Here is a 27853-nt window from a genome sequence, read left to right as displayed (position 1 = left end):
GGTAAAGAGTAGGCAAATAGATAAGGTCGCTTCGGTGGCCAAGAAAAGGGGGGAGCTAAGACCAGTACAAACTTGTCTGTTTTGACTTGCTTGGCTTGCAGTCATTAAAAGCTTGCTAGTTAACTCCGAAAGGTTGGCTAAGAAGTCCATTAATTAACCACCTCACAATATATTCGTTTACCTACTTTCCTTACTAGTGGACAATTTTTTTTCATACAGCGTTACTATAATGGACAGAAATGATTCGTAGACCTCATTTGCATAGAACTGAATAGGCAGCTGCTGAGGCAGGTTGAACTTCCTGAGCTGACGCAAAAAGTACATTCTCTGCTGGGCATTTTTGGTGATTGTTACTGTGTGAATTTCCACTTTAGGTCCTGGACGACTGTGGATCCCAGAAACCTGAAGGTTTCCCCACCAGACACAGTGCTGTTGAAAATGGTGAGATGTGTAGTGTTGGGGGGGGGGGGCTCCTCCACAGTTTTGAGCGTGTTCAACTCCAGGTTGTTATGACCGCACTAGAGGGCCAGCTGTTTAATCTCCCATGTTCGGGAGGTTCAACAGCTGTCTGAACACTGGAGACAGCTGGTCTGCATAGTGTTTAAGGTTTCACATTAAAGGTGAAATAAAAGTTCTGACATGATTTATCACAGTTTGATTTTCAATTTTAACAGTGGTTTGCAGACTCTATGTCTGCAGCAGGTTATGGCTCCAGACCCACACTCCAGTCCAGAAGGTTGCAGTATTGCACCTAAAAAGCTTTGTGTCAACTGCCATTAGACTACAGAAGAAGAAGACGAAGCGGAAGAAGTGGAAGAAGAAAGTGATACGTGTGAGAACTGTCAAGTTAAAGAAAACGCTGAACATGTAATATTGCATTGTAACATGTATGAAGTGGAAAGAGAAAGGTTACCGGATAAAGCCCGAGAGGCGAGACGGCAGCGGAATCTGACGGGGCTACTGGGAAGAGAAGGAGAGGGGCTCAAAATCCACAGGGAGGCACTCTTTACTTTCTTAAGTGACAAGGTTGATGGGCAGAATTTAAGAAATGGGGTAAAATGACCATGACATTACACACTCTTGTACAGTAGGTAGCGGTATGCACCTTGAAGTTGTTTGCGATCCGCCAGTAAACCGAGAGAGGAAGACGAAGAAGAACAAGCAGCAGCAGAAGAAGAAGAACGACGAAGAAGAAGCGGCAGCAAACAGCATGGCTGCTATTGGCGTGCACCTTGGTTACACATGTGCCTGTGTGGCGATATTTAAGGTAACTTGCAACAGAAATACATCTTTCCTTGTTTGTGGTTTTATGTACGATTCGGTAGGTTAATATTTAGCTGTGCTGTTCGTACATAACATAAAACATTTCGGGCTAACCAGCCGCAGATCCGCTGCTGCGGTAAGACTTCTTCTGTAACGGTAAGTTGCATGTCCAGCGTTATCGGGCGCTCAGAGGGGCCTAAACATGTAGATCAGTATTAAACCTAAACATGTAACTACTCCCAGCTGATCAGCACTAAACCTAAACATGTAACTGCCCCCAGGTGATCAGCGCTAAACCTAAACATGTAACTACCCCCAGGAGATCAGCACTAAACGTGTAACTGCCCCCAGGAGATCAGCACTAAACCTAAACATGTAACTACCCCCAGGTAATCAGCACTAAACCTAAACATGTAACTGCCCCCAGGTGATCAGCACTAAACCTAAACATGTAACTACCCCCAGGTGATCAGCACTAAACCTAAACATGTAACTACCCCCAGGTAATCAGCACTAAACCTAAACATGTAACTACCCCCAGGTAATCAGCACTAAACGTAAACATGTAACTGCCCCCAGGTGATCAGCACTAAACCTAAACATGTAACTACCCCAAGGTAATCAGCACTAAACATGTAACTACCCCAGGTGATCAGCACCAAACCTAAACATGTAACTACCCCCAGCTGATCAGCACTAAACCTAAACATGTAACTACCCCCAGGTAATCAGCACTAAACCTAAACATGTAACTACCCCCAGGTGATCAGCACTAAATCTAAACATGTAACTACCCCAGGTGATCAGCACTAAACCTAAACATGTAACTACCCCAGCTGATCAGCACTAAACCTAAACATTTAACTACCCCCAGGTGATCAGCACTAAACCTAAACATGTAACTACCCCCAGGTAATCAGCACTAAACCTAAACATGTAACTACCCCAGCTGATCAGCACTGAACCTAAACATGTAACTACCCCAGCTGATCAGCATGGTGACGGCTTCAGGTCAGCGTTTGAAATCACGAACATGTCAGTTGTAGGCTCTAAATCAATGTTTCGATTGTCAACCTAGAGCTTAACCCTCAGACTCTTTCAGTATTATGTACGTTATATCCATGGATACAGTGATGCTACATGTGCCAAACTTGACCTGGTGGTCCATCATGATAGCTGACATACTGCCGTTTTTCTGAAAAGAGGAAAATCCATCCATTCATCCATTATCCAAGCCACTTATCCTGCTCTCAGGGTCGCGGGGATGCTGGAGCCTATCCCAGCAGTCATTGGGTGGCAGGCGGGGAGACACCCTGGACAGGCCGCCAGGCCATCACAGGGCTGACACACACACACACACACACACACACACACACACACACACACACACACACATACCTAGGCACAATTTAGTACGGCCGATTCACCTGACCCAACTTACCTGGCCTCCATAACTTACCAATAATCGGTATCAGTATCGGCCCTGAAAAAAAAAAAACATCGGTCGACACCTACTGCAGACTACCACATGCCTCCTCCGATACTTGTGGAGCCGCCAGCCACCTTCCCCCACCCGACAGTAAGGAGCCCCGCCAGGGGGACACAGCGCATGGGAGGACCACGCTACTCCCACTCACTCACTCACTCACTCACTCAGTGACATTGACATGAGTCAGTAGGTCCGTCAGTAGGTAAATATAAAGCAATGGTATTCAGTGGTAAGAACATTTGGATTGTGACTGGAAGGCTGATGGGATTTGCATAGTTTTATCCCCGCCTGAAAGTAAAATAAACAATAATAAAAAATAATAAACCCAAGGCTAGATAAATGATACAAAAAGAGAAAAGATCAAGTAATGATGCATTTGCCTCCACTTTGTCCAGGATGGGCGAGCCGATGTAGTTGCTAATGATGCGGGTGACAGAATCACGCCAGCTGTGGTGGCCTTCAGGGACACTGAGCAGGTAAGTTAGTTGAACAACGTCCTTATTTGGTATATGTCACAGCTTAGAAGAGTTTGTGCTCATTAAACTGTTGAAACGGCATAATTCAGAAAAAATCGTGGCATCTATAACTACGCTGCTCAAAAAAATAAAGGGAACACCTAAAAAACACAATATAGACCTCGATGAATGAAATATTCCAGCTGAAAATCTTTATTTGTTAGACAGAGGAATGTGTTTAGAGCAAAATAACCTAAGAATGATCAATGGAAATCAAAATCATCAGCCCATTAAGGTCTGGATTCAGAATCATACTCAAAATCAAAGTGGAAAATGAGAACATAGGCTGATCCAACTTCTGTGGAAATTCTTCAAGACGATTCAAAATGAGGCTCAATAGTGTGTGTGGCCTCCACGTGCCTGTATGCACTCCCTACAACGTCTGGGCATGCTCCTGATGAGACGACGGATGGTCTCCTGAGGGATCTCCTCCCAGACCTGGATCAGGGCATCGGTCAACTCCTGGACAGTCTGTGGTGCGACATCGCGTTGGCGGATGGTACGAGACATGATGTCCCAGAGGTGCTCGATTGGATTCAGGTCTGGGGAACGTGCAGGCCAGTCCATAGCATCAATGCCCTCAACATAGAGGAACTGCTGACACACTCTGGCCACATGAGGACGAGCATTGTCATGCATGAGCAGGAACCCAGGGCCCACTGCACCAGCATATGGTCTGACAATGGGTCTGAGGATCTCATCCCGGTACCTAATGGCAGTCATGGTACCTCTGGCTAGCATGTAGAGGTCTGTGTGGCCCTCCAAGGATATGCCTCCCCAGACCATCACTGACCCACCGCCAAACCGGTCATGCTGGAGGATGTTGCAGGCAGCAGAACGTTCTCCACAGCGTCTCCAGACTCTCTCACGTCTGTCACATGTGTTCAGTGTGAACCTGCTCTCATCTGTGAAGAGCACAGGGCGCCAATGGCGAATCTGCCAACCAAGATGTTCTCTGGCAAAGGTCAATCGGGCTGCACGGTGTTGGGCTGTGAGCACAGGCCCCAATTGTGGATGTCGGGCCCTCATACCATCCTCATGCATTCTGTTTCTCACTGTTTGAGCAGAAACCTGCACATTAGTGGCCTGTTGAAGGTTGTTTTGTAGGGCTCCGGCAGTGCTCCTCCAGTTCCTCCTTGCACAAAGGACCAGATAGCGGTCCTGCTGCGGGGTTGTTGTCCTCCTGCGGCCCCCTCCACGTCTCCTGGTGTACTGGCCTGTCTCCTGGTACCTCCTCCATGCTCTGGACACTGTGCTGGGAGACACATCAAATCTTGCCACAGCACGCATTGATGTGCCATCCTGGATGAGCTGCACTACCTGAGCAACTTCTGTAGGTTGCAGATACTGCCTCATGCCACCTCTAGTGGTGAGGGCACTAGCAAAATGAAAAACTAACCAAAGATCGGCCAGAAAAGATGAGGACAGGCAAATGGTCTGTGGCCACCACCTGCAAATCCATTCCTTTTATAGGGGTTGTCTTGCAAATTGTCTAATTTCCACCTGGTGGAAATTAGACAATTTACCAACAGGTGAAATTGATTCACAAATCAGTGTTGCTTCCTAACTGGACAGGTTAATATCTCAAAAGTGTGATTGACTTGGAGCTACATTGCATTGCTTATGTGTTCCCTTTATTTTTTTGAGCAGTGTATTTCTTCATCTTGTAACTGGAGGTTTTTTTAAAATCTGTGCCCAGTGTTTAGTGAACTCTATAGTAAAGTAGCTACAACATAAGTAACCAAAAGTGCTACTTTATAAATAGCACTAGTCTGTCAAATTAGTTCCTTTGGATATTTAACTGCAAATATGCACATTGTTTTTGAGTTGTTGCCTCAAGTGAAGGAGTTCCAGTATCTCGGGGTCTTGTTCACGAGTGAGGGTAGGATGGAGCAGGAGATTGACAGGCGGATTGGTGCAGCATTAGCAGTAATGTGGACGTTGTACCGGACCGTTGTGGTGAAGAAGGAGCTGAGCCGGAAGGCAAAGCTCTCAATTTACCAGTCAATCTTCCTTCCAACCCTCACCTATGGTCATGAGCTTTGGGTAGTGACCGAAAGGGTGAGATCGTGGATACAAGCGACTGAAATGAGTTTCCTCCGTAGGGTGTCTGGGCTCAGCCTTAGACATAGGCTGAGGAGCTCGGACATCTGGAGGGAGCTCAGAGTAGAGCTGCTGCTCCTTCGTGTCGAAAGGAGCCAGTTGAGGTGGTTTGGGCATCTGATCAGGATGCCTCCTGGGCGCCTTCCTTTGGAGGTTTACCGGGCACGGCCAACAGGGAGGAGACCCCGGGGTAGACCCAGAACTCGTTGGAGGGACTACATGTCCAATCTGGCCTGGGAACGCCTTGGGATTCCCCAGGAGGAGCTGGAGGGCATTGCTGGGGAGAGGGACGTCTGGAGTGCCCTACTTGGCTTGCTGCCACTGCGACCCGACCCCGGAGAAGCGGCTGAAGATGAATGAATGAGAAATGCACATTGTTAAGAGGTTGATGGCTGGTCTTAATGCTGCAGTCTGCTTGCAGGTAATGGTTCCTCATTGTGTTCCCTGCAGATTGTAGGTATTGCAGCAAAGCAGGGCCGGATCTGTCGTGCTGCCAACACTGTTGTCAAAGTAAAACAGGTGCTGGGGAGAAGGTGAGTCGTTTTTGTTTAAAACAAAAAAAATTTGTTGTTGAAAGACCTTTTTCTAGTTTTATATATTTTTATCACACCTTCCTGTTTGTGTATCACCGAGGCATTTCGTTCATTATCAGTTTTCTGCTTTTTACCATTTCTCTTTCGTGATGTTTAGTTTTGAGGAGCAAGAGGCACAGATGCACAAAGCTGAGAGTAAAAGTCCCGTGGGTGTCCTGGCCAAAGTAGGTCAATCACACCCACCGCCTATGAAGGAGTAGCATAAATATAAATGCATTTCAGATTGTGAGGATTCTGTCACCTCATCCTGTAGTGCTGTTGTAAGTCCCTGCTTAGATGAGGATGTGAAGTGATGATCTGATGTGTTCAGGTGGTAAACAGAGGAGACAGGCCTCACTATGAGATCACAGCAGGGGAACAAACCCGGTACGTTCTCCCGGAGGAGATCGCAAGTCTCATCTTCCACAAAATGAAAGGTAAGCAGCTGAACACCAGGCGTTTTGCTTTTAATGGCAGTTTGTGGAGATGTTGAGGGAGCTGATTTGGAAGGATTGTTTATCCAGAGACGGCGCAGTCGGCCCTGGGCTCCGATGTGACGGACACCGTCATCACAGTTCCCTTTGAGTTCACACACACGCAGAAGAAAAGTCTGCGGTAGGCTCCGCTATCATCACCACAACGTCCCTACATAAACTGTGAAGTTCAGTAATCACGATGTGACAGATGCATTTTCTCTTTCCAGTCAGTTGTCTTATTGATGCTTTCTAGTCAGTTGTCTTATTGATGCTTTCCAGTCAGTTGTCTTATTGATGCTTTCTAGTCAGTTGTCTTATTGATGCTTTCCAGTCAGTTGTCTTATTGATGCTTTCTAGTCAGTTGTTTTGTTGATGCTTTCCAGTCAGTTGTCTTGTTGATGCTTGCAGGGAGGCAGCCGAGGCTGCAGGTTTCCACGTGTTGAGGCTGATTAATGAGCCTTCAGCAGCTCTGTTGGCTTATAACATTGGACAGGATTGCTCCTCAGGAAAGAGGTAATACCCTCATCCACACCACCCTAATTATATATATATATATATATATATATATATATATATATATATATATATATATACATATGTGTTTGTGTGTGTGTGTGTGTGTGTGTGTATATATATATATATATACACAAACCCCAATTCCAATGAAGTTGGGACGTTGTGTAATAGTGAATAAAAACAGAATACAATGATTTGCAAATCCTTTTCCATCTATATTCAATTGAATACACTACAAAGACAAGATATTTAATGTTCAAACTGATAAACTTTATTGTTTTTTGCAAATATTCACTCATTTTGAATTTGATGCCTGCACCATGTTCCAAAAAAGCTGGGACAGGGGCATGTTCACCACTGTGTTACATCACCTTTCCTTTTAACAACACTCAATAAGCGTTTGAGAACTGAGGACACTAAGTGTTGAAGCTTTGTAGGTGGAATTCTTTCCCATTCTTGCTTGATGTACGATTTCAGTTGCTCAGCAGTCCGGGGTCTCCGTTGTCGTATTGTGCGCTTCATAATGAGCCACACATGTTCAATGGGAGACAGGGCTGGACTGCAGGCAGGCCAGTCTAGTACCCGCACTCTTTTACTATGAAGCCCCGCTGGTGTAACATGTGCAGAATGTGGCTTGGCATTGTCTTGCTGAAATAAGCAGGGACGTCCCTGAAAAAGATGTCGCTTGGATGGCAGCATATGTTGCTCCAAAACCTGTGTGTACCTTTCAGCATTAATGGTGCCCTCACAGATGTGCAAGTTACCCATGATGCCATGGGCACTAACACACCCCCATACCATCACAGATGCTGGCTTTTGGACTTTGTGCTGATAACAATCTGGATGGTCCTTTTCCTCTTTAGCCCGGAGGACACAACGTCCATGATTTCCAAAAACAATTTGAAATGTGGACTCGTCAGACCACAGCACACTTGTCCACTTGGCGTCAGTCCATCTCAGATGAGGTCGGGCCAGAGAAGCCGGGGGCGTTTCTGGGTGGTGTTGATATCTGGCTTTGGCTTTGCATGGTAGAGTTTTAACTTGCACTTGTAGATGTAGCGACCAACTGTGTTAACTGACGATGGTTTTCCCAAGTGCTCCTGAGCCCACGTGGTCATATCCTTTACACAATGATGTCGGTTTTTAATGCAGTGCCGCCTGAGGGGTCGAAGGTCATGGGCATTCAGTGTTGGTTTTCAGCATTGCCGCTTACGTGCAGAGAATTCTCCGGATTCTCTGAATCTTGTGATGATATTATGGACTGGAGATGATGAAATTCCTAAATTCCTTGCAGTTGTACGTTGAGAAACATTGTTCTTAAACTGTTGGACTTTTTTCTCACGCAGTTGTTCACAAAGTGGTGAACCTCGCCCCATCCTTGCTTGTGAACGACTGAGCCTTTCGGGGATGCTCCTTTTATACCCAATCATGACACTCACCTTTTTCCAGTTAACCTGTTCACCTGTGGAATGTTCCAAACAGGTGTTTTTTGAGCATTCCTCAACTTTCCCAGTCTTTTGTTGCCCCTGTCCCAGCTTGTTTGGAACGAGTTGCACGCATAAAATTCAAAATGAGGGAATATTTGCAAAAAACAATCAAGTTTTATCAGTTTGAACATTAAATATCTTGTCTTTGTAGTGTATTCAATTGAATATAGGTTGAAAAAGATTTGCAAATCATTGTATTCTGTTTTTATTCACGTTTTACACAGCGTCCCAACTTCATTGGAGTTGGGGTTTGTAGTATATATATATATATATATATATATATATATATATATATATATATATATATATATATATATATATATATAATTACAAGAAGAAGCAAAAGAAGAAAGGAAATTAATGGCAGTTAAGTGTAATGGTTTTTCGTATTTGCATAGAGCAGCAGTGTAAATAGTGGGTTAGCTGTAAGCCAGTAATGTATTGTTCTTTATTCTCTATACTCACTTGCACCTAACACATCTGCATGCTTTCGCTCAGGAGAGGTGTGGAAATACTTTTTTTATTGGTGTCTCTTGTGTTTTTCTTTTACATTTTGTGAAATTTTTAACTTTTAATTCAGCCTCTCCTGCAATTAAATGAGTGTTGGAATGTTCAGCTGCTAGAGTGGTGACCTACTACTACTACTGCTGCTGCTACTACTACTACTACTACTACTGCTGCTGCTGCTACTACTACTGCTGCTGTTGCTGCTGCTACTACTACTGCTACTGCTACTACCACTACTGCTACTACTACTGTGTTACGTTCCCCGTTAAAGGTCCAAGGGATGAGGGGAAGTAACAAAGAAAATACAAGTATCCCGGGGCAATAAGAAAGGTGGGAGGCAGAACCAGGAGTAAAAACAAACTAACTAACCAGGCTTACATAAAAACAAACTCAGATCAGACCAAAACAAAGAAACAAGAACAGTAACACAGCTTTCACCCTCCTTCTCAAGGAGCACTGACCATTAAAACAAGAGCGCCCTCTCTGGCTGCCAACAGTGGCCTGCTGGGTGTCTCTCTCCAAGTCTTATACCCAGCTGATGAGGGACTGGAGTCACCTGGGCTCAACCAGCAGCTCCACAGGAGGCGGGGCGTTACCTGGAGAGGGACAATTACACATACTTACACCACACGGAACGAGGGCCGTGACATCCCACAACTGCTGCTACTACTACCACTACTACTACTACCACTACTACTATTGGTACTACTACCGCTACCACTACTACCGCTACTATTACCGCTACTACTACTACCGCTACCACCACTACTACTGCTGCTACTACTACCACTACCACTACTACTACCACTACTACCACTACCACTACTACTACTATCGCTACTACTACTACAGCTACTATTACTACTACTACCACTACTACTACTACAGCTACTATTACTACCAGTACTACTACTGCTACTACTACTACAGCTACCATTACTACTACTACTACCGCTACTACTGCTACTTTTACTACCACTGCTATTGCTACTACTACGGCTACTACTACCATTACTACTACTACTACTACTAAGGCTACTACTACCGCTACTACAGCTACTACCACCACCACTACTACTACTACTAAGGCTACTACTACCACTACTACTGCTAGTACTACAACTACTACTACCACTATTACCACTACCACTACTACTGCTACTACTACTAAGGCTACTGCTACCACTACTACTGCTGCCGCTACTACTACTACTGCTGCTACTACTGCTACTACTACCACTACTACTACTACTACCATTACCGCTACTACTACTACCACTACTACTATTGCTACTATTACCGCTACCACTACTACTACTGCTACCGCTACTACTACCACTACTACTACTGCTACCGCTACCACTACTACCGCTACCACTACTGCTACCGCTACTACTGCTACCACTACTACTACTACCGCTACCACTACTACTATTACTACCACTACTACTACTACTGCCAGTACTACTACTGCTGCTACTACTACTACCGCTACCATTACTACCACTACCGCTACTACTACTACTACCACTACTACCAATACCACTACTACTACCGCTACTACTACTACACTACTATTACTACCACTACTGCTACCGCTACTACTACTACCGCTACCGCTACTATTACTACCACTACTATTACTACCACTACTACTACCACTACTATTACTACCGCTACTATTACTACCACTACTACTACTGCTACTACTACCACTACCATCGCTACTACTACTACAGCTACTACTACCACTACTACTACAGCTACTATTACTACCACTACTGCTACTACTACTACAGCTACCATTACTACCACTACTACCGCTACTACTACTATTACTACCACTACCACTACTACTGCTACTACTACGGCTACTACTACCATTACTGTTGACTACTAAGCTTGTTCTGAATAAACACGACGTTTATCTTCAGTGAAACCGACTTTATTCACTCCATTTCTTCACGATCCCAAGCGACCAGCAACGTGCTCTCAGCATGAGCACCATCACAACTGCGCATGACAAGAGACTCCCACCTAGAAGGGGCAATACCCTGCACATGCATAACCTGACCAGAAGGGGAGCTGTCCTCCATTCCATTAACTAAATAGGGATGCATAGAGATAACATGTTAACAATCTCATTCTCTTTTTTTTAAAGAAATAAACAGAAAACAAAAAATGAAATTCACAGCGTGAATTATGGAACATGCATTTCCAGAGAAATCAACATGTCATGGAAACATTTGAGAACAAAATCAATTGTCCATCCAACACCCTTTTAACCCAGGTCCCATTGTCCTTCACAGAGTGCCTTTAAGAGCACAAGAGCCGATGCTCCTTTCTTTGTGAGACAGTCAGCGAGTTGAGTTTTCGTGTCTGACCAACGCACCTCCTTGATCTTCTTGCTTTGTATGAGTTCTTTAATGCTACTGATTTCCAGCCTAAGTCTTTTCTCTGTGACTTGCTTTGTAGACTTGAGAGCATCATACAGAGAGTGGTTATCAGTCACACAGAGCACGGAGGGAGCATTCAGTTCAGCATTGCCAGTAGTTAGTTCAGAAAATAGTGTGGCCAGAAACATTGCATTGTCTACTCCATCTGACATAGCAAGAGTTTCCCCTGCGAGTGTACTGCGAACCACACGTCTGATTTTCTTAGAGTGCCAGCTGAGTGGGGAAAACTTCCCTCTTTCTCCCATAAGTGTTATCAAAGTACCTCCCTGTGTACCTCCATCAGGGAGGTTCCCAAACGAAGCATCACTGAATACTATCAAGTTCAAAGCATCAGTGTTTCCCAGATGTTGGAATCTGAGTGTTACCTTTTCAGATTTAAGCTTACGGATAACCTTATTAGCCTCATGAATAGATTGTACTGTTGCCCCTTTTATATTAGAAGCCAAACAACACGAGTCAAACATAACATCAGGTCTTGTTTGTTTAGCAACCCATAGGATTTGTCCTATTTTTGACCGTAGCTGCTCTCTTTCAGTGTCATTAAGGGGCTCACTTCTCTGTGTGGCCCGACCTGCTTGAATGGGTATAGGCTGCAGATTGTCAATGTAACTTTGTTGGTGTACCTGTACCTCACCGTTTACCGTTACAAAATCCATTCCTACATAAGAAAACTTTTCATGCTCCTCACGACCAACCTTAAACACAGATTTTAGTTGCGGGATTACGTTTGATGAAAAGTTTGATGTGCCTGCCCAGAGAAAATCATCTACATGACATGCAAGCACCCCAGTGACCTTACATTGCTCATCCAACCAATAAAATATTGCTGGATCCACCTGAGACACTCTACCACCAGTAGTCTGCATGATTTCCTTCACTTTGTTGTACCAATATAGTGATGCGTCTGCAAGTCCATAAACACATTTCTTAAGTTTCCATACAACATGTTCACAGCCTGCTTCTGTAGGGGGGCGGATATAAATATCCCTGGATAGCTCCATACCCTGTAAAAATGCCGATTTGATGTCCATAGAATGCACTTCCCACTGGTTTTGACATATCACTGATAACATAAGTCTAAGTGAATCAGTAGCACATGTAGGGGAATCCTTTTGTAGCTCTTGAATATTTATCTCTTCAAAACCTCTGGCAACCAGTCGTGCTTTAGGCACAATACCCTTAGGTGTTTCTTTAAGACTACAAACCCATCTAGTAGAGATACATTTCTGACCTGCATCTTTAACTACCTCGAAGACATTATTATTGTGCCAGTTCTTTATTTCTTCCTGTTTAGCTGCATCAAATGAGATGTCTTTCGTTATAAGTACATCAGCTTCTCTGTCTGTTTCTATGTGAAGATTATCAACTTCTGAGATATCAACTGATACCTTTTGCCAATCACTTCCATTATTCTCTAGATGTTGCATGTTATACCATGTTTTATATTTCCCTGTAGCTTTGCCTGCTCTCCCCAAGACTCTTGCTCTAAGTAGAGTATTGTCACCTCTGTTCATATATGTTACAGTCTGTCCTGTTTTTAAACTCATACCTGCAGAGGGGACAGGATTATCATGTGCATTAGGCTTATGGGCCATTTCAGTTTGTGCAACATTACTTTCAGGTAACTCATTCTCTCTATTTTGTTCACTGGCTAAATCATCAGCTACATTGTTTATACCTTGTTCATCATTTCCTGTTTCTGTGTCTTGTTCATCATTTACCGTTTCAGCATCATTTTCATTTTGTACCATTTGTTCTTCGTTAACCCTTGTGTTCACCTTGGAAAGTCTAGAGTGATGTACTCGCACTAAGATTCCACCATGCCTTACAAAAACAACAGCTCCATCCTGACCAATAACAATTCCTGGTCCTTTCCACTCATTACATTCAGCTCGTTTGTAATACACTTTGTCACCCATGTCATATTTTTCATCTGTAGCTCTGAGCTGTTTACGTAGTGCTCGTCTTATCCTTTCTGAGCACTCTGCTTCAGTGAATGCTTTTCTAGCAGCATGTAGGGCCGAAATGTGCTCTCCTACTCTAGCACTCATAGTAGTACCCTCTAGTGCGGGTGGTTTATCAACCAGTACAGAAGGAAGGTTAGGATTCAAACCATACACAAGTTGACGTGGACTGTAGCCGTGCACATTATGCATACTGTTCTTAGCCATAAGAGCCCAGTCCAGGGCCGTTTCCCAGTCACAGCCACATTCTCGCCTGACCTTCAGAATGATGTCGGTGAGGGTCTGATTATGCCTCTCCAGTAGTCCGTTGCTCCAGGGACTGTATCCCGCTGTTGTTTTCGTCTCAATGTTAAAGTTCTCAGCCATATCACGGAACTCTGCATTATTGAATTCTCCTCCGTTATCGCTGTAGAGCCTCTGGGGGGCGCTGTGGATTCCTATCCATGTATGAAGAAATGACTTGACGATCTCTGAGGACTTCTTGGTTTTTACAATGCTTCCTGCGCTGAACCTTGTGAATTGATCAATGATGTGGAGGTACCATACCCCTGGTTCCAACTCATGCAAATCTACTGCCACCGTTTCATTAAATGTTGAAGCAAGAGGCAAGCCCACAGCAGGCTTTGGCTTCGTCTTGCTGTATCTCTGGCAAATGTCACAGTCCTGTACTATGTGCTGCAAAATCGTGTCACACTCTGTGTCTTTATTTCCAGAGCTATTGATGAGCCGCTGTAGCCTCTCGGCGGAGGCGTGACCGAACTGTTTATGCAATTTCAGAAGAACTTTGTGTTTCTCATTTGCGGTCATATTTTCTGTGACTGTGAGGACCTCATCTTCATTCAGGCTGTTCTCTGGAGCCGTCAGTGCTTCAGTTTCTATTGGCTTTGTTTCTGTGCTCTTGTCTCTGATATCTATACAATAGTGTCCCGAGCTGGTTAATTCAAGAGGGATATTTTGATTAAACATCACAGCACTATCATTCTCCATATCCAAAATGGTCCCTGCCCTTTTCAGTGAAGTCTTACTCAGAAGCAGTGGGATATCAGTTTTAACTACTTCAGTTTCCACTTGACATTTTGTATGTCCTATTTTTGCAGGCAGTTTCAGTATTTTGGAGGAATGTACTATATTCCCATCTCCAAAGCGAAATGGTCTGCTGCTTGGAATTTCACTCTGCGCTATCTGGTTCACTTGGCTTTGACTGAGGTCTGCGACAAAATTTTCCAACCACTTTTCTCCGCATACTGTGCGGGTACATGCAGTATCAATGATAGCTGTCCCTAACGACTCAGTCAGAAAGATCTCTGATGCTGATTCAGACAGCGAGGCTTTGGTAAGCAATGTGTCCTCTACTTTTGCTGGCTCTTCTTGTGGGGACAGTCCTTGGCCCAATGGAACGTGCTCTGACATACAGCACATTTTGATCGCCTACCGAACCTATCCAGTGGGTTAGTACCTTGTAACGGTGGCTTTTGTTGTCCAACCTGTGTTGTCTGTGACTCTTGTCCAGCGTGCTGCACAACGTTACTTGTTCGTTTAAATCTTCCTCGCGAGCGCTGCTCTGTGTAGAACACTTCATCTTTTACTTGTATGCCATTAGTCGCGTCGACTTGTATTTTCCCTCCAAAAATCCTCCTGAGCGCGGACTTCATTGCCGCAAACGTTAGATCCGTACACGCTGTCAGCGCCATTTGCCTACTCCTCTCGTCTAGACAAGCCGTATCCAAAAGTTTAAAAGCCAATACGGCATCGGGAAGAGTCATATCATACTTTTTCATTCTATTGTATCGCTGCTCAAAGTCAATCACATAGTCCGCCATGGACACAGAACTGTCCTTCTTGATACAGTCAAAATACGAATAAGCATCGTAAGCGCGGTCCCTCTCTTCTTTGAGAAACATTCCATCTAGTTTTGCAATTAAAACGTCCATACCCCCATCTGTATTCAAGTCTGCAGCGGGTATTTCCATGGCGATATCCCTTGCCCTTCCTTCAAGCCCCAGGACGACAGCAAGGGCCTGTTTCTTCTTATCCAGCTCAGTAACGAGCTTCCACACAGCAACTTCATTTTTCCAACTCTCGTACGGTCGGGACTCATCGAACTTCGGTGGAACTTTGTAGCTAGCAGAAGCCATTTTCTGCTAACCATCGACTGCTACCAATGTTGACTACTAAGCTTGTTCTGAATAAACACGACGTTTATCTTCAGTGAAACCGACTTTATTCACTCCATTTCTTCACGATCCCAAGCGACCAGCAACGTGCTCTCAGCATGAGCACCATCACAACTGCGCATGACAAGAGACTCCCACCTAGAAGGGGCAATACCCTGCACATGCATAACCTGACCAGAAGGGGAGCTGTCCTCCATTCCATTAACTAAATAGGGATGCATAGAGATAACATGTTAACAATTACTACTACTACTACTACTACTACCACTACTACTGCTACTACTACTACCACTACTACCACTACCACTACTACTGCTACTATTACTAAGGCTACTACTGCTACTACTACCACTACCACTACTACTACTACTATCGGCTGCTCTCATTAGGACGGTTTTGATGAAATTATGACAAAAGTCACAACTTTAATCTGACTCTTATAAAATGTTCTGCTACTTGAGCTGTATATCTGTTTTTTTGATTGGCTGCTGAAACTGTAATAGCTTTAGCTGCTGTTTCATTCTAGTCCAGCAGCTCTTAAAAACATTACATTGACTTTCTTCATTTAATATTTCACCCTGTTTTACTCGGTGATGTTTACATCAAACGGGGAGACGATGTCTTTTCAGCTGAGCCTTCACAGTTTCTTCAGCAGCTGCACTCTTCTACTCACCGTACCGCGTGGATATTAACATGTTTTGCATGTCTGACCATGTTCACTGCAGCCACGTCCTGGTTTACAAGTTGGGTGGGACATCTCTGAGTGTCACAGCTCTGCAGGTGAATGGTGGAATGTTCCGGGTCCTGAACACATTCACCGACCACAGCACTGGTGGAGAGAGCTTCACACAGGCCCTTGCACAGTATTTTGTGGCAGAGTTTAAACGGTATGGAGCATATCTGGGCAAACTGTTTGTTTTCTATACCAGTCTTTCTCTCAAAGGAAACAGACTTACACCATTTGTTTGTGTAAGTATTTACAAGCTGTGTGTTTCTCTGTCTCTGTTGTGCAGGTCATATAAGCAGGATGTGAGCGGTAACACACGAGCGATGATGAAGCTGATAAATGGAGCAGACATCGCCAAACACTCTCTGTCTACACTGGGCTCTGCCAACTGTTTTGTGGACTCTTTGTATGATGGCATTGATTTTGACTGCAATGTCTCAAGGTATCACGTCTGACACGCACCCTGTCATCACATTCTCATATATGTATCTTTCACTCTATACTGCCAAGTAGATTGCATTCATGAAGCAGTGACATTGAGTTCAACCTTGTTTGCCTCTGTGCAAACCAATTGAAGAATATTACATTATGTCCACAGCAGACGTCTCATGTGAGCAGCACATATACACTACCGTTCAAAAGTTTGGGATCACCCAAACAATTTCGTGTTTTCCATGAAAAGTCACACTTATTCACCACCATATGTTGTGAAATGAATAGAAAATAGAGTCAAGACATTGACAAGGTTAGAAATAATGATTTGTATTTGAAATAAGATTTTTTTTACATCAAACTTTGCTTTCGTCAAAGAATCCTCCATTTGCAGCAATTACAGCATTGCAGACCTTTGGCATTCTAGCTGTTAATTTGTTGAGGTAATCTGGAGAAATTGCACCCCACGCTTCCAGAAGCAGCTCCCACAAGTTGGATTGGTTGGATGGGCACTTCTTTGAGCAGATTGAGTTTCTGGAGCATCACATTTGTGGGGTCAATTAAACGCTCAAAATGGCCAGAAAAAGAGAACTTTCATCTGAAACTCGACAGTCTATTCTTGTTCTTAGAAATGAAGGCTATTCCATGCGAGAAATTGCTAAGAAATTGAAGATTTCCTACACCGGTGTGTACTACTCCCTTCAGAGGACAGCACAAACAGGCTCTAACAGGTACTATTTAATGAAGATGCCAGTTGGGGACCTGTGAGGCGTCTGTTTCTCAAACTAGAGACTCTAATGTACTTATCTTCTTGCTCAGTTGTGCAACGCGGCCTCCCACTTCTTTTTCTACTCTGGTTAGAGCCTGTTTGTGCTGTCCTCTGAAGGGAGTAGTACACACCGGTGTAGGAAATCTTCAATTTCTTAGCAATTTCTCGCATGGAATAGCCTTCATTTCTAAGAACAAGAATAGACTGTCGAGTTTCAGATGAAAGTTCTCTTTTTCTGGCCATTTTGAGCGTTTAATTGACCCCACAAATGTGATGCTCCAGAAACTCAATCTGCTCAAAGAAGTGCCCATCCAACCAATCCAACTTGTGGGAGCTGCTTCTGGAAGCGTGGGGTGCAATTTCTCCAGATTACCTCAACAAATTAACAGCTAGAATGCCAAAGGTCTGCAATGCTGTAATTGTTGCAAATGGAGGATTCTTTGACGAAAGCAAAGTTTGATGTAATAAAAATCTTATTTCAAATACAAATCATTATTTCTAACCTTGTCAATGTCTTGACTCTATTTTCTATTCATTTCACAACATATGGTGGTGAATAAGTGTGACTTTTCATGGAAAACACAAAATTGTTTGGGTGATCCCAAACTTTTGAACGGTAGCGTACAACACTAACGCATCTGACATTAGACCTCTGTGAAGGCCTTTACTGATTCCCTCTCACAGTTGAAAACGTGGTATTGTGTCGGTATTTTGATGGTAGTCATATAGGCTTTGTACTGGACGGCAACCTCACATTTACAAAATAATACACTCAACTGCCTATAGAAAACATTTATTTGGGGGGGGGGTCAAAATACAGATAATGCATAGCTTTTTTATTAAAAAAAAAGCTAGGTAGTACATACTCAGCCCTGAAAGAAGCGGTTAATTGGAGCTCTGCTGTAAAAACTCTCAAAACATCCTGCACGCCATAGATGGAGGGTACCATCCATTGTCTCTAGGGTTGGGTACCGTTCACAGTTGAACTGGTACCAGTACCCTATTGTTACCTTTTTTCGGTACTTTACTCTCTCTGTAATGACTAAAATGTAATTTCAGTTCAGAGAAAGTTGAATCAGTTCATCTGGACACGTTTATTGAGAAAAACGTTTCAACACTTTATCTAAGTGACCTCTTCAGTCTAAACGGCTGAAGACACAGCTTCAGGAGCAGTCTTCAGTACACGTACTTCACCTGCAGGGGGCAGTACTTCAGGCATTGCATACATATGGCATACATAGCATGGGTGTGCTATGGGTTCCCCAGTCTCACCTGTAGTGGCCAACTTGTATATGGAGGAAGTGGAAAAGAGGCTCTGATGTCCTATCCAGGGATACCACCTAGCCATTGTTTCAGATTTGTGGACAACACCTGGGTTAAAATTAAATCTCAGGACGTACCACATTTTACCGACCACATTAACTCTGTGGACACCACATCAAGTTCACCAGGGAGGATGTGGAACATGACAGGTTAGTCTTCTTACACTGTGAAACTGCAGTTGATGATGGGGGACATTTGATTGGTGATATTTACCGTAAACTGACACATACTGATCAGTATTTAAGGTTTAACTCTCATCATCCACTGGAGCACAGTCATCAGGATGCTCTACCATCAAGCTGACGATGTCCCCACCAACACAGCGGCCGTGGAAGGGGAGAAATCCTACATTAAACAGGCCCTGGTTAAGTGTGGTTTTTCTGGGTTTTAGCTTCTTCTAAAAGATGGGAGAAGGACTCAGCAGATCGAATGGAGTTTGGTAACTCGTTCCACCACCAGGGAACTAAAGAGTCTGGCTAATGACTAGGGATGGGTATTGTTAGGATTTTATCGATACTACTACTCTCATCGATACTGTTTATCGGTTCGGTACTTTATCGATACTCTTATCGGTTCTTTTTGATTATTATGCAAGAAAAAAGACACTTAATTAAGAACAGAATCGACATTGCTTTATTATTCTATTATATAACTTTATATAAATATAAACATTATTTATTCAGCACCAACAGCAGCAGCAATGTTTTAAATGCATCTGAATTATAGACATTATAATCAACATTCAACAACAACAAATAAGATAAAAAAATAAAAGTAGATAAAGATAAAGAAAAAAAATATATATATTAAAAATAAATTTTTACAGCAAAAGCCTAACGGAAGTTCAAACAAACAAGAACCTAGAACATTATCCTAACAGTTCTTCTGCAGAAAAGTCAACATATTTGCCTTCTCCGGCAGGAGTCGTGATCTCTCCTGACTTATAGTGTCCCCGGCTGTAGAGAAGACCCTCTCACTGGGGGTGGAGGAGGCTTGGGCACAGAGGTCGGTGGTTGCAAGCTGTGTCAGCAGGTGCAGAGTACCTCTCTTTTCCCACCACCACAAAGCAGGGGATTCTGACATGGGGATGGAAGGCAGGCCTTTGTAGAGTTGGAGTTCGTGATCAACTCGTTCACTGACGGACAAGGTGTTCTGCCGCATGGTGGTCTGCAGCTCCATGTCTTCATCAGCAAACAGCTCCTCCAAGGCATTCCTTGGTTTGTAGAGTGGAGTGGCTGTCTCCTCCTTTCCTTCTTCTTCTGACTCCTGTTGCTGCTGGTCTGTGTCTGTGTGGCCCTGCTCCTCTGTGTGGCCCTCCTCCTCTGCTACAGCTGCCTCCCTCAACCGGTCCCAGGTGGCATCACTCTCCATCTTCCCTTTGAACCTGGGGTTCATCGCTGTCGCCTCGAGTAGGAAGGCCTGGATGGTGTCTTCCTGGTAACGTCCAGAGAGATTCCCCCAAACCTTCTCATTAATGCTCGAGACAAACAGTGTGTCTTCCTCCTGCACTGTGAAATGGTCTTCAAGTTTCCTGAGGATCGGGAGGATTTGGCCACAGGTGGGAGGTTGTTCACTGGAGACGCACAGGGTGGATGTGTACATGACACGCATGAGTTGTACAAACTCCTCAGCCTTCTGGAAATCCTCATCTTTCAGCCGGCCCAATTTGTCCTTTTCCATCTGTTTCCTGAGTCGTGGGTCCATGGATGCAGCTTGGATTGCTGGGTATTGCTCCATGAATCTTTCTACCATAAGGAAGAGAGAATTCCACCTTGTTTTCACATCAAGGATCATTGTGTGTTGGGGAAGGTCTGAAACAAACAAAATTTTCATCACAGCACACTTGAATATATAATAAAATTAATTAAAATTTGATTGGGAATTTTAAAAAAATGCTTTAATAGGTTGAACTGGCTTCTTACCTAGGAGTTGCTGCTTTTCTTTCAGGACTGTTTTAGCCATGGATGACCTCTTCATCCAGACAACCACTGCCCTGATTCTTCCTGCCCACCTGTCAATGGCACTGATCTGATAGATTTTGTGCGCTGCTATGTTCAGTGTGTGAGCAAAGCATCCGATTTTCAGGACATGGAGTTTCCTTATGGCAACATCCATATTAGCAGCATTGTCGACTGTCACTGCTACAATCTTGCCCACTTCTGTGCTAAATTCTTCAAGAATTAATGTGATCTCCTCTGCCAATACATCTCCTGTTTGTGCCTGGTAAACAGCTCTGGTTTTAAGCACCTTTTGTTTCACACTGCCTTGGCTTGTGTAATGTGCTGTAACCATGAGGTAGTGGTCCTGAGTTAAGCTGGTCCACCCATCAGTTGTAATGGCTAACTTTGGCACATCTTTAAGCTCTGCGATAACATTGGCCTTTTCAACATTATACCAGACAGGAATCAGTGTGTTACTGAGGACATTCCTGCAGGGAGGGGTATATTTGTAGTTGAGAGCATTGGTCATCTCCCTAAAGTAAAGAAAGGATTGAATTATTGTAAATTTGTGTGGAGTGGTGGGAATAGCTGCTTCAATAACTTATAACAAAGCTGCTCCCCTTTTTGACAACTATGTATTAAAAAAAACTCAATATACACTGACTGATTAGTTGTTACCTAAAGCCCTTGGACTCCACTGTAGAGATGGGGCGCAGGCCTTTGACAACAAACTGGGTCACAGCCCTGTGACACTCATTCACCCTATCCTCCGTCATCCTTCCACTAGCTGCTAGTGTGAAGGGACTTTGGGCTTGGCTGGGACCGGTGGTGGTAGAGGGAGGAGGGGTGGGCTGGGACATGGTGGCTGCAGCCTCAGCCTGACAATCTACAAAAAGTTGTGAAATCTTTCAAATATTTGCAGCTAAACAATTAGCTAAGCAATTATATTTTATTTATTAGTCTATTCGTAATAATTCGTTATTAGCCTAGCTAATTCTGTATCTATGGCTTATATATTTGTAGCTAAACAATTAGCTAAGCAATTATATTTTATTTATTGGCCTATTCGTAATAATTCGTTATTAGCCTAGTTAACTCCGTATCTGTGGCTCATACGGCTTACCTGCAGTGGACGTGGATTGAACACTACAAGCAAAGCAGTCGAAAACTCCGCATTTCTGCAGATTAATACCATGTTTCAACAAAAGATGTTTCGACAGATTGCTTGTATTGCCACCCTTACTGGCAAATGATTTGTTGCACTTGTGGCAACGAGCGTTGTTGTCATCGACTTTTGAAAAATATACCCAAACTTTTGAACGTTTAGTTCTCTCCGCCATGATGAGCACTTGAGCAGAGCTGTCTGTGCGTGTGTGAGCGAGTGTGTGGAGCACATCACAGTCCCGCCCCTCGCGCAGTAAGAGAGAGAGATGGAGAAAACGGCAAACAAGATTATGTTCGCGACGTTTAAATTCCTCGAAAAACACATTTGCCACAATATAAATCTCACTCCATGATTTCTCGAGTACCTACCGACTACCGATAGCAGAGCCGAAAACGTCGGATCTTAAAAATGCTCCGGTTTTTACTAATTTAGAACCGGTTCCCATTTAGAACCAGGTTTCGGGGGGCATCCCTACTAATGACCTAGGGCACCGTTGTGGCAGAAGTGCCAGGCACCTTTCATTGGCAGAGCGTAGTGAGCGGGACTGAGCGTAGACCTGAATGAGGGAGTTCAGGTAGGCAGGAGCTGTTTTTGTGGCTGTTTTGTAAGCGAGCATTAAAGTTTTGAATTTGATGCGGGCAGCAACTGGGAGCTAGTGAAGGGATATGAACAGTGGAGTGACATGGGCTGTTTTGGGTTCATTGAACACCAGGTGTGCCTCCGTGTTCGGAGTCGTTTGCAGAGGTTTGAAAGTGCATGCAGGGAGACCTCCCAGTAAGGAGTTGCAGTAGTCAATGTGTGATATAACAAGAGCCTGTACCAGGAGTTGTGCTGCATGCTCAGACAGGTAGGGTCTAATTTTCCTGTTGTCCATATGGCAAATCGGCACAACCGAGCAATTGAGGCCACGTGAACCTTAAAGGTTAGTTGGTCATTAGTCATGACATCCAGGTTTCGGGCAGACTTTGTGGGTATGAGTTGGGTTGATCTGAGGTGGATATTGATCTGTTGTTGTGGGATGGACTGGCTGGGATGACAAGGAGCTCAGTCTTGGATAGGTTAAGCTGAAGGTGGCATTCTTTCATCCATGCAGCTATATCAGCAAGGCATGATGATGTCCAGCCGAGACTGAGGTCATCTGACGGGAATGATAGGAAGAGCTGGATATCATCAGCATAGCAATGGTATGAGAAACCATGGGAGCGGATGATTGCACCAAGTGAGTAGGTGTATATTGAGAAGATGAGGGGACCAAGCCCTGACCCTTGAGGTACCCCTGTGGAGAAGCCATGCAGTTTGGACACTTCTCCCCTCCAAGACACACTAAAAGATCTCCCCGAGAGGTAGGACTTGAACCAGCGGAGGGCAGATCCTGAGATACCAAGCTCAGTAAGTGTGGACAGGAGGATTTGGTGGTTAACCGTGTCAAAGGCAGCTGACAGATCTAGCAGCAATAAAACTGAGGACTGACCAGCAGCTCTAGCCAAATGCAGTGATTCTATTACCGACAGGAGTGCAGTCTCGGTAGAGTGACCCTGCTTAAAGCCAGACTGATTCGTATCATATAAATTGTTCTCAGAAAGGAATTCAGAGACTTGGTTAAAGACCGTGCGCTCAAGTATTTTTGAAAGAAAGGGCAGGAGTGAAACCAATCTGTAGTTTTCAACCTGGGCTGGGTTGAGTGTAGGTTTGCTTGCTTAAATGCAGTGGGGAACACACCCATTGTAAGTGAGGAGTTGATGATGTGTGTGACTGCGAGATTAATTGCGGCGGAAATAGTCTGTAGGAGCTTGGATGGTATCGGGTCCAGCAGACAGGTAGTGAGATGGGAGTCCAGCAGAAGCTTGGCGTCTTCCTCCCCGGTCAAGAGAGAAAATGAGGTGAGTGAGGCACTGTTATCTGGCTGCGGCAGATAGAGTTGGCCAGGCTCAGAGAACTGGTTACTGACAGTAGAAGCCTTATCAGTAAAGTATGAGGCGAACATGTCAGGAGTGAGCACAGTGGAGGTCAGAGGAGGAGGTGGATTGAGGAGTGAGTTAAAAGCAAAAAACATTTTTCAAGCATCAGTGGCGCTACAGATCTTGTTCTGGTAGTAAGTGGTCTTAGCTGTTTTTAAGCTGGAGGAGAATGACGCTAGGAGATGCTGATAGTCACTGGAGTCAGTGGACTCTGGTTTTACACCATTTTCTCTCTGCTGCTCTGAGCCCTGCCCTTTGCCCCCTGATGACCTCTGTGAGCCATGGACTAGGGGGTCATTACGAGCAGGTTTGGATGCTAGAGGGCAGAGATTGTTAAGAGAGGAGGCTAGTGAGGAACAGAGTGTGTCTGTAGCCTCGTTGTGCTACTGTATTGTTATAAGGGTGGGACACCTGCAGTCAGTTGAGACTGAAGAGGTCCCTTAGATGATGAAGAAAAGTTTCTGTCAATAAAAGTTTTATCCAGATGAACTGATTCAACTTTGTTTTTGTTTTTTTACCTGGATTATTGAACATGCATGATGTAATTTCAGTTGTAAAAAAAAAAAGAGTAAACGAGCATGAAACCGTCAAGACCCATGGTGCACCTGCCAAGTGTTTAGTCAATCGGATGAACAGTTGTTGAGAAAATTGAAATTAAAATTATTGAGTTTGGTAACCAACCCTAATCATCACCTGCTGCATCTTTTATACCAATATAGAAGCTCTCTGAGACAGCAACTATAATGTGGAGCTATAGAAGTAAACCCCAGTACTAACTGCTTCTGGATTTGTTTCCTCAGAGCTCGTTTTGAGCTTCTATGCTCCTCTCTCTTCAACAAGAGCATCCAGCCAATCAAAATTCTTTTGGGGCAGGCTGGACTTTGCACCAAGGACATAAATAAGGTAAACTGTGCGTGTGTGTGCCTGGTTCTAAAAACTCTTATAGATGTATATGCTTTCTCAAGTAGACCACTGTTTGGGATCATGTATGTAAATGATTGTTGTTCACAAAATGTTACTGAGTTACAATTATAAAAGGAAATCACTCGAATTAGTTAACTTGGCACAAGTCTATGGATTTTAATACAGGTGGACATGCATGTTCCATCCATCTATCCATTATCCCAACCGGGGTCGCGGGATGCTGGAGCCTATCCCAGCAGTCATTGGGCAGCAGGCGGGGAGACACCCTGGACAGGCCGCCAGGGATGGGTGGATGGATGGACATGCATGTTTGTCAGATTCCTTCAAGAAAAGGTTGTTGATCAGAAAATTGGTCAGTAGCTGGTGTAACCACCATTTTCCTCAGGCAGAGCAAAAGTCCTTCACGTACAACTGAATGGTGTGAGTTGAGGAATTTGTGGCATCGTGTTGTACGACAAAATGGCACAAATAAGAGGAGGTGATACTTAAGTCTGATCATGTGGTTTTTAAATAAGCGTCTTGTTGTGCCTGCCACATTTGTTTGGTGGAGATATCACTTCTGCATAAGAGAGAAAACTCGGTAATGAAGATTTAACTAAATATGTGCACAGAATATAAGAAAACTATTTTATATATGGAGACGTTCTTGAATCTTGTATTTTAACTAATGAAACATTAGTCCAAACGTAGTATGTTGCAGTTTTCCCCAATGCTGTTTGGTTAACTGTACTTTTAATTCTTTAAATATACCACACAAAGAGCTGGCTTAATAGAGTCAAAACAATTACAACAGGGTTAAAAAAAAAAAAGAAATTTAAATTTGGGATTACGTTTTTAGATTGTGAATTGTCAAATTAGTTGAGAGCAGTCAACTTTCCAGGAACATGCCCCAAAGGCACCTTGACACCACAGTCAGTCCTCAAGCAGAGTGACCTGATCAAACCATCATGTGAGTAATATAACAAGCACAGTCACACATGCAGACCACACCCACGCACAAGCTGTCAAAGACCCCTACGTACATACACATGTTCATCCTCAATGTTTCAGGTGATCCTCTGTGGTGGCTCGGCCAGGATTCCCCGTCTCCAGCACATGATTCGAGAGCTCTTTCCTGATGTAGAGCTGCTGAGCTCCACCCCTCCAGATGAGGTCATCGCTGTGGGTGCAGCTGTGGAAGCAGGCTTGCTGGTGGGCAGAGATAGCTTCTCCCCCGAGGAAGAGTCACTCACAGTTGACGCTTGTGCCTCAGACATACTAGTAAAGGTACAGCTGAGAATCCAAAAATACCCACAAAATAATCTGGGGAAGTCATACATTATTGATCTAAAAATCTTATTTAATATGCCACTTGAGTAGATTTTTACAACTTGTCATTAGGGCTGTCACGAGCGTGAAATTTTAGTTGACAATTAATTGTCATACAAATAATCACAATCAAGAATTTGTCTTTTTATTTTTTCTTGGCTTTCCCCCCCTTTTTTCCTCCCCAAGTGTACTTGGCCAATTACCCTATTTTCTGAATCGTCTGTCCAAATTCGGTGAATTGGGTGGGGTGGTGGATCCGTAGATGTTTTTTTAAATTTGTGGTATTAGCGCTTTTGACTGCCATATTCTTGCTACAAATCTGACAAATGGCCTCCTCCAAGTTATGGGGCTCTCCTTTTTCGTCTGGCTTAAGACCAGCATGTGCCCACAGCGCTGCTGTGCTGTTTAGCTTTGCAACTACGTCCATGATGATAATGTCAACACATGCTCGTCCAAATGCAGTTGTCCAATATTATAGAATATTATAGAATATTGTAGAATAGGTGTCTCAAGGTAAACAGTTTGTTGGCGCTAATTCATCGCTCATGTGCCAGGGGCGCAACAAGATGACGTCATTAAAAGAGCACCAGTCAAGCAACAAACGGTGGAAAACAACGTAGAAATAATGATGGAAATATGACATTTCTGTTAGTTTCATCCAGCTGTTTTTATACAAGTGAATGGAAACGATTCTAACCATTATGCAAAACGATCGCGGTCAGGTCAGATAATCGCGATCAGGCGATTATGTAATAATTGTGACAGCCCTACTTCAAACATACAAAGGGAAAATCACTAACACAAAATTAATCCTAATTTGTTCTCACTGGCTATGTATGTCAAAGGAAGTGGATGAACATGGAGTGGAGGTGTTTAATGTGCTCCTCCCATCTGGCACTCCCCTTCCTGCACGCCGTCATCACACCCTGAATGGACAGGGCCAATTGTCCTCGCTTTGTTTGGAACTGTACCAGAGAACTGCAGATCAGCCAGAGAAACTAGCCAAGGTAAATTAAGTGAAAGGGGAATGTGACGGGGGAACAAATGTGTTGGTGCCTGTTCACTAATAAATTGTGTCTCTCAGATTGTGCTTAGAGACCTGGAACCCAAAGAGGACGTGTATGGCATTAATGCAGTGGTGACTATGAAGAGGTACTGATGGTTCTTGTGTCAGTTGGCAAACTTTCATCATAGTAACCTCTCTGGGTGACTATTGATGTGTTTATGTGTTACAGGGATGGCTCGCTGCATGTTTCCTGTGAAGATCAGAGTACTGGCAAGCAAGAGGCCATCACCATAGCTGCTGCATTCTGAAACCACCACATTGCTAGCTAGTTTATGAAATGTATCTTTGCTTAATAAACGTATTTGTTTAATAAATGCTTTCAAATTAAATTGCAATTTTATTCTGCCCCACTCAAGTGGACAATATAAAATGTAAATTTTAAAAAGACATGCTGTGTCTTCAAAAAGTATTTACTCCAGTGAAAATACCTGATTGATAAGTGTTCACTCTCTTAGCATCATCTCATCTCATCATCAGCCACTTCTCTGGGGTCGGGTCGCGGTCGCAGCAAGCTAAGTAGGGCACTCCAGACATCCCTCTCCCCAGCAATGCCCTCCAGCTCCTCCTGGGGGATCCCAAGGTGTTCCCAGGCCAGATTGGGCATGTAGTCCCTCCAGCGAGTTCAGGGTCTACCCCGGGGTCTCCTCCCAGTTGGATGTGCGCGAAAACCTCCAAAGGAAGGCACCCAGGAGGCATCCTAATCAGATGCTTGAACCACC

At 44.0% G+C, this 27853-nt stretch overlaps 1 protein-coding gene across 1 annotated transcript; it reads left to right on the top strand.

Moving 5' to 3' along the window:
• Window positions 1-840: 840 nt before the first annotated feature.
• Window positions 841-27471, top strand: hspa14 (heat shock protein 14). Its single transcript, XM_056276663.1, has 14 exons — window positions 841-1267; window positions 3148-3228; window positions 5821-5903; window positions 6061-6127; window positions 6274-6379; window positions 6467-6557; window positions 6827-6931; window positions 16248-16409; window positions 16536-16691; window positions 24637-24739; window positions 25811-26026; window positions 26914-27075; window positions 27153-27220; window positions 27304-27471. Exons 1-14 carry the CDS (start codon window positions 1100-1102, stop codon window positions 27380-27382), a joined length of 1647 nt encoding a protein of 548 aa, XP_056132638.1. The 5' UTR covers window positions 841-1099; the 3' UTR covers window positions 27383-27471.
• Window positions 27472-27853: the final 382 nt, after the last annotated feature.

The sequence above is a fragment of the Lampris incognitus genome, chromosome 3, assembly GCF_029633865.1.
Source record: "Lampris incognitus isolate fLamInc1 chromosome 3, fLamInc1.hap2, whole genome shotgun sequence".
Classification (NCBI taxonomy): Eukaryota; Metazoa; Chordata; class Actinopteri; order Lampriformes; family Lampridae; genus Lampris; species Lampris incognitus.
Note: the sequence above shows the minus strand (reverse complement) of the source record. Positions and strands in the feature narration are given on the sequence as shown.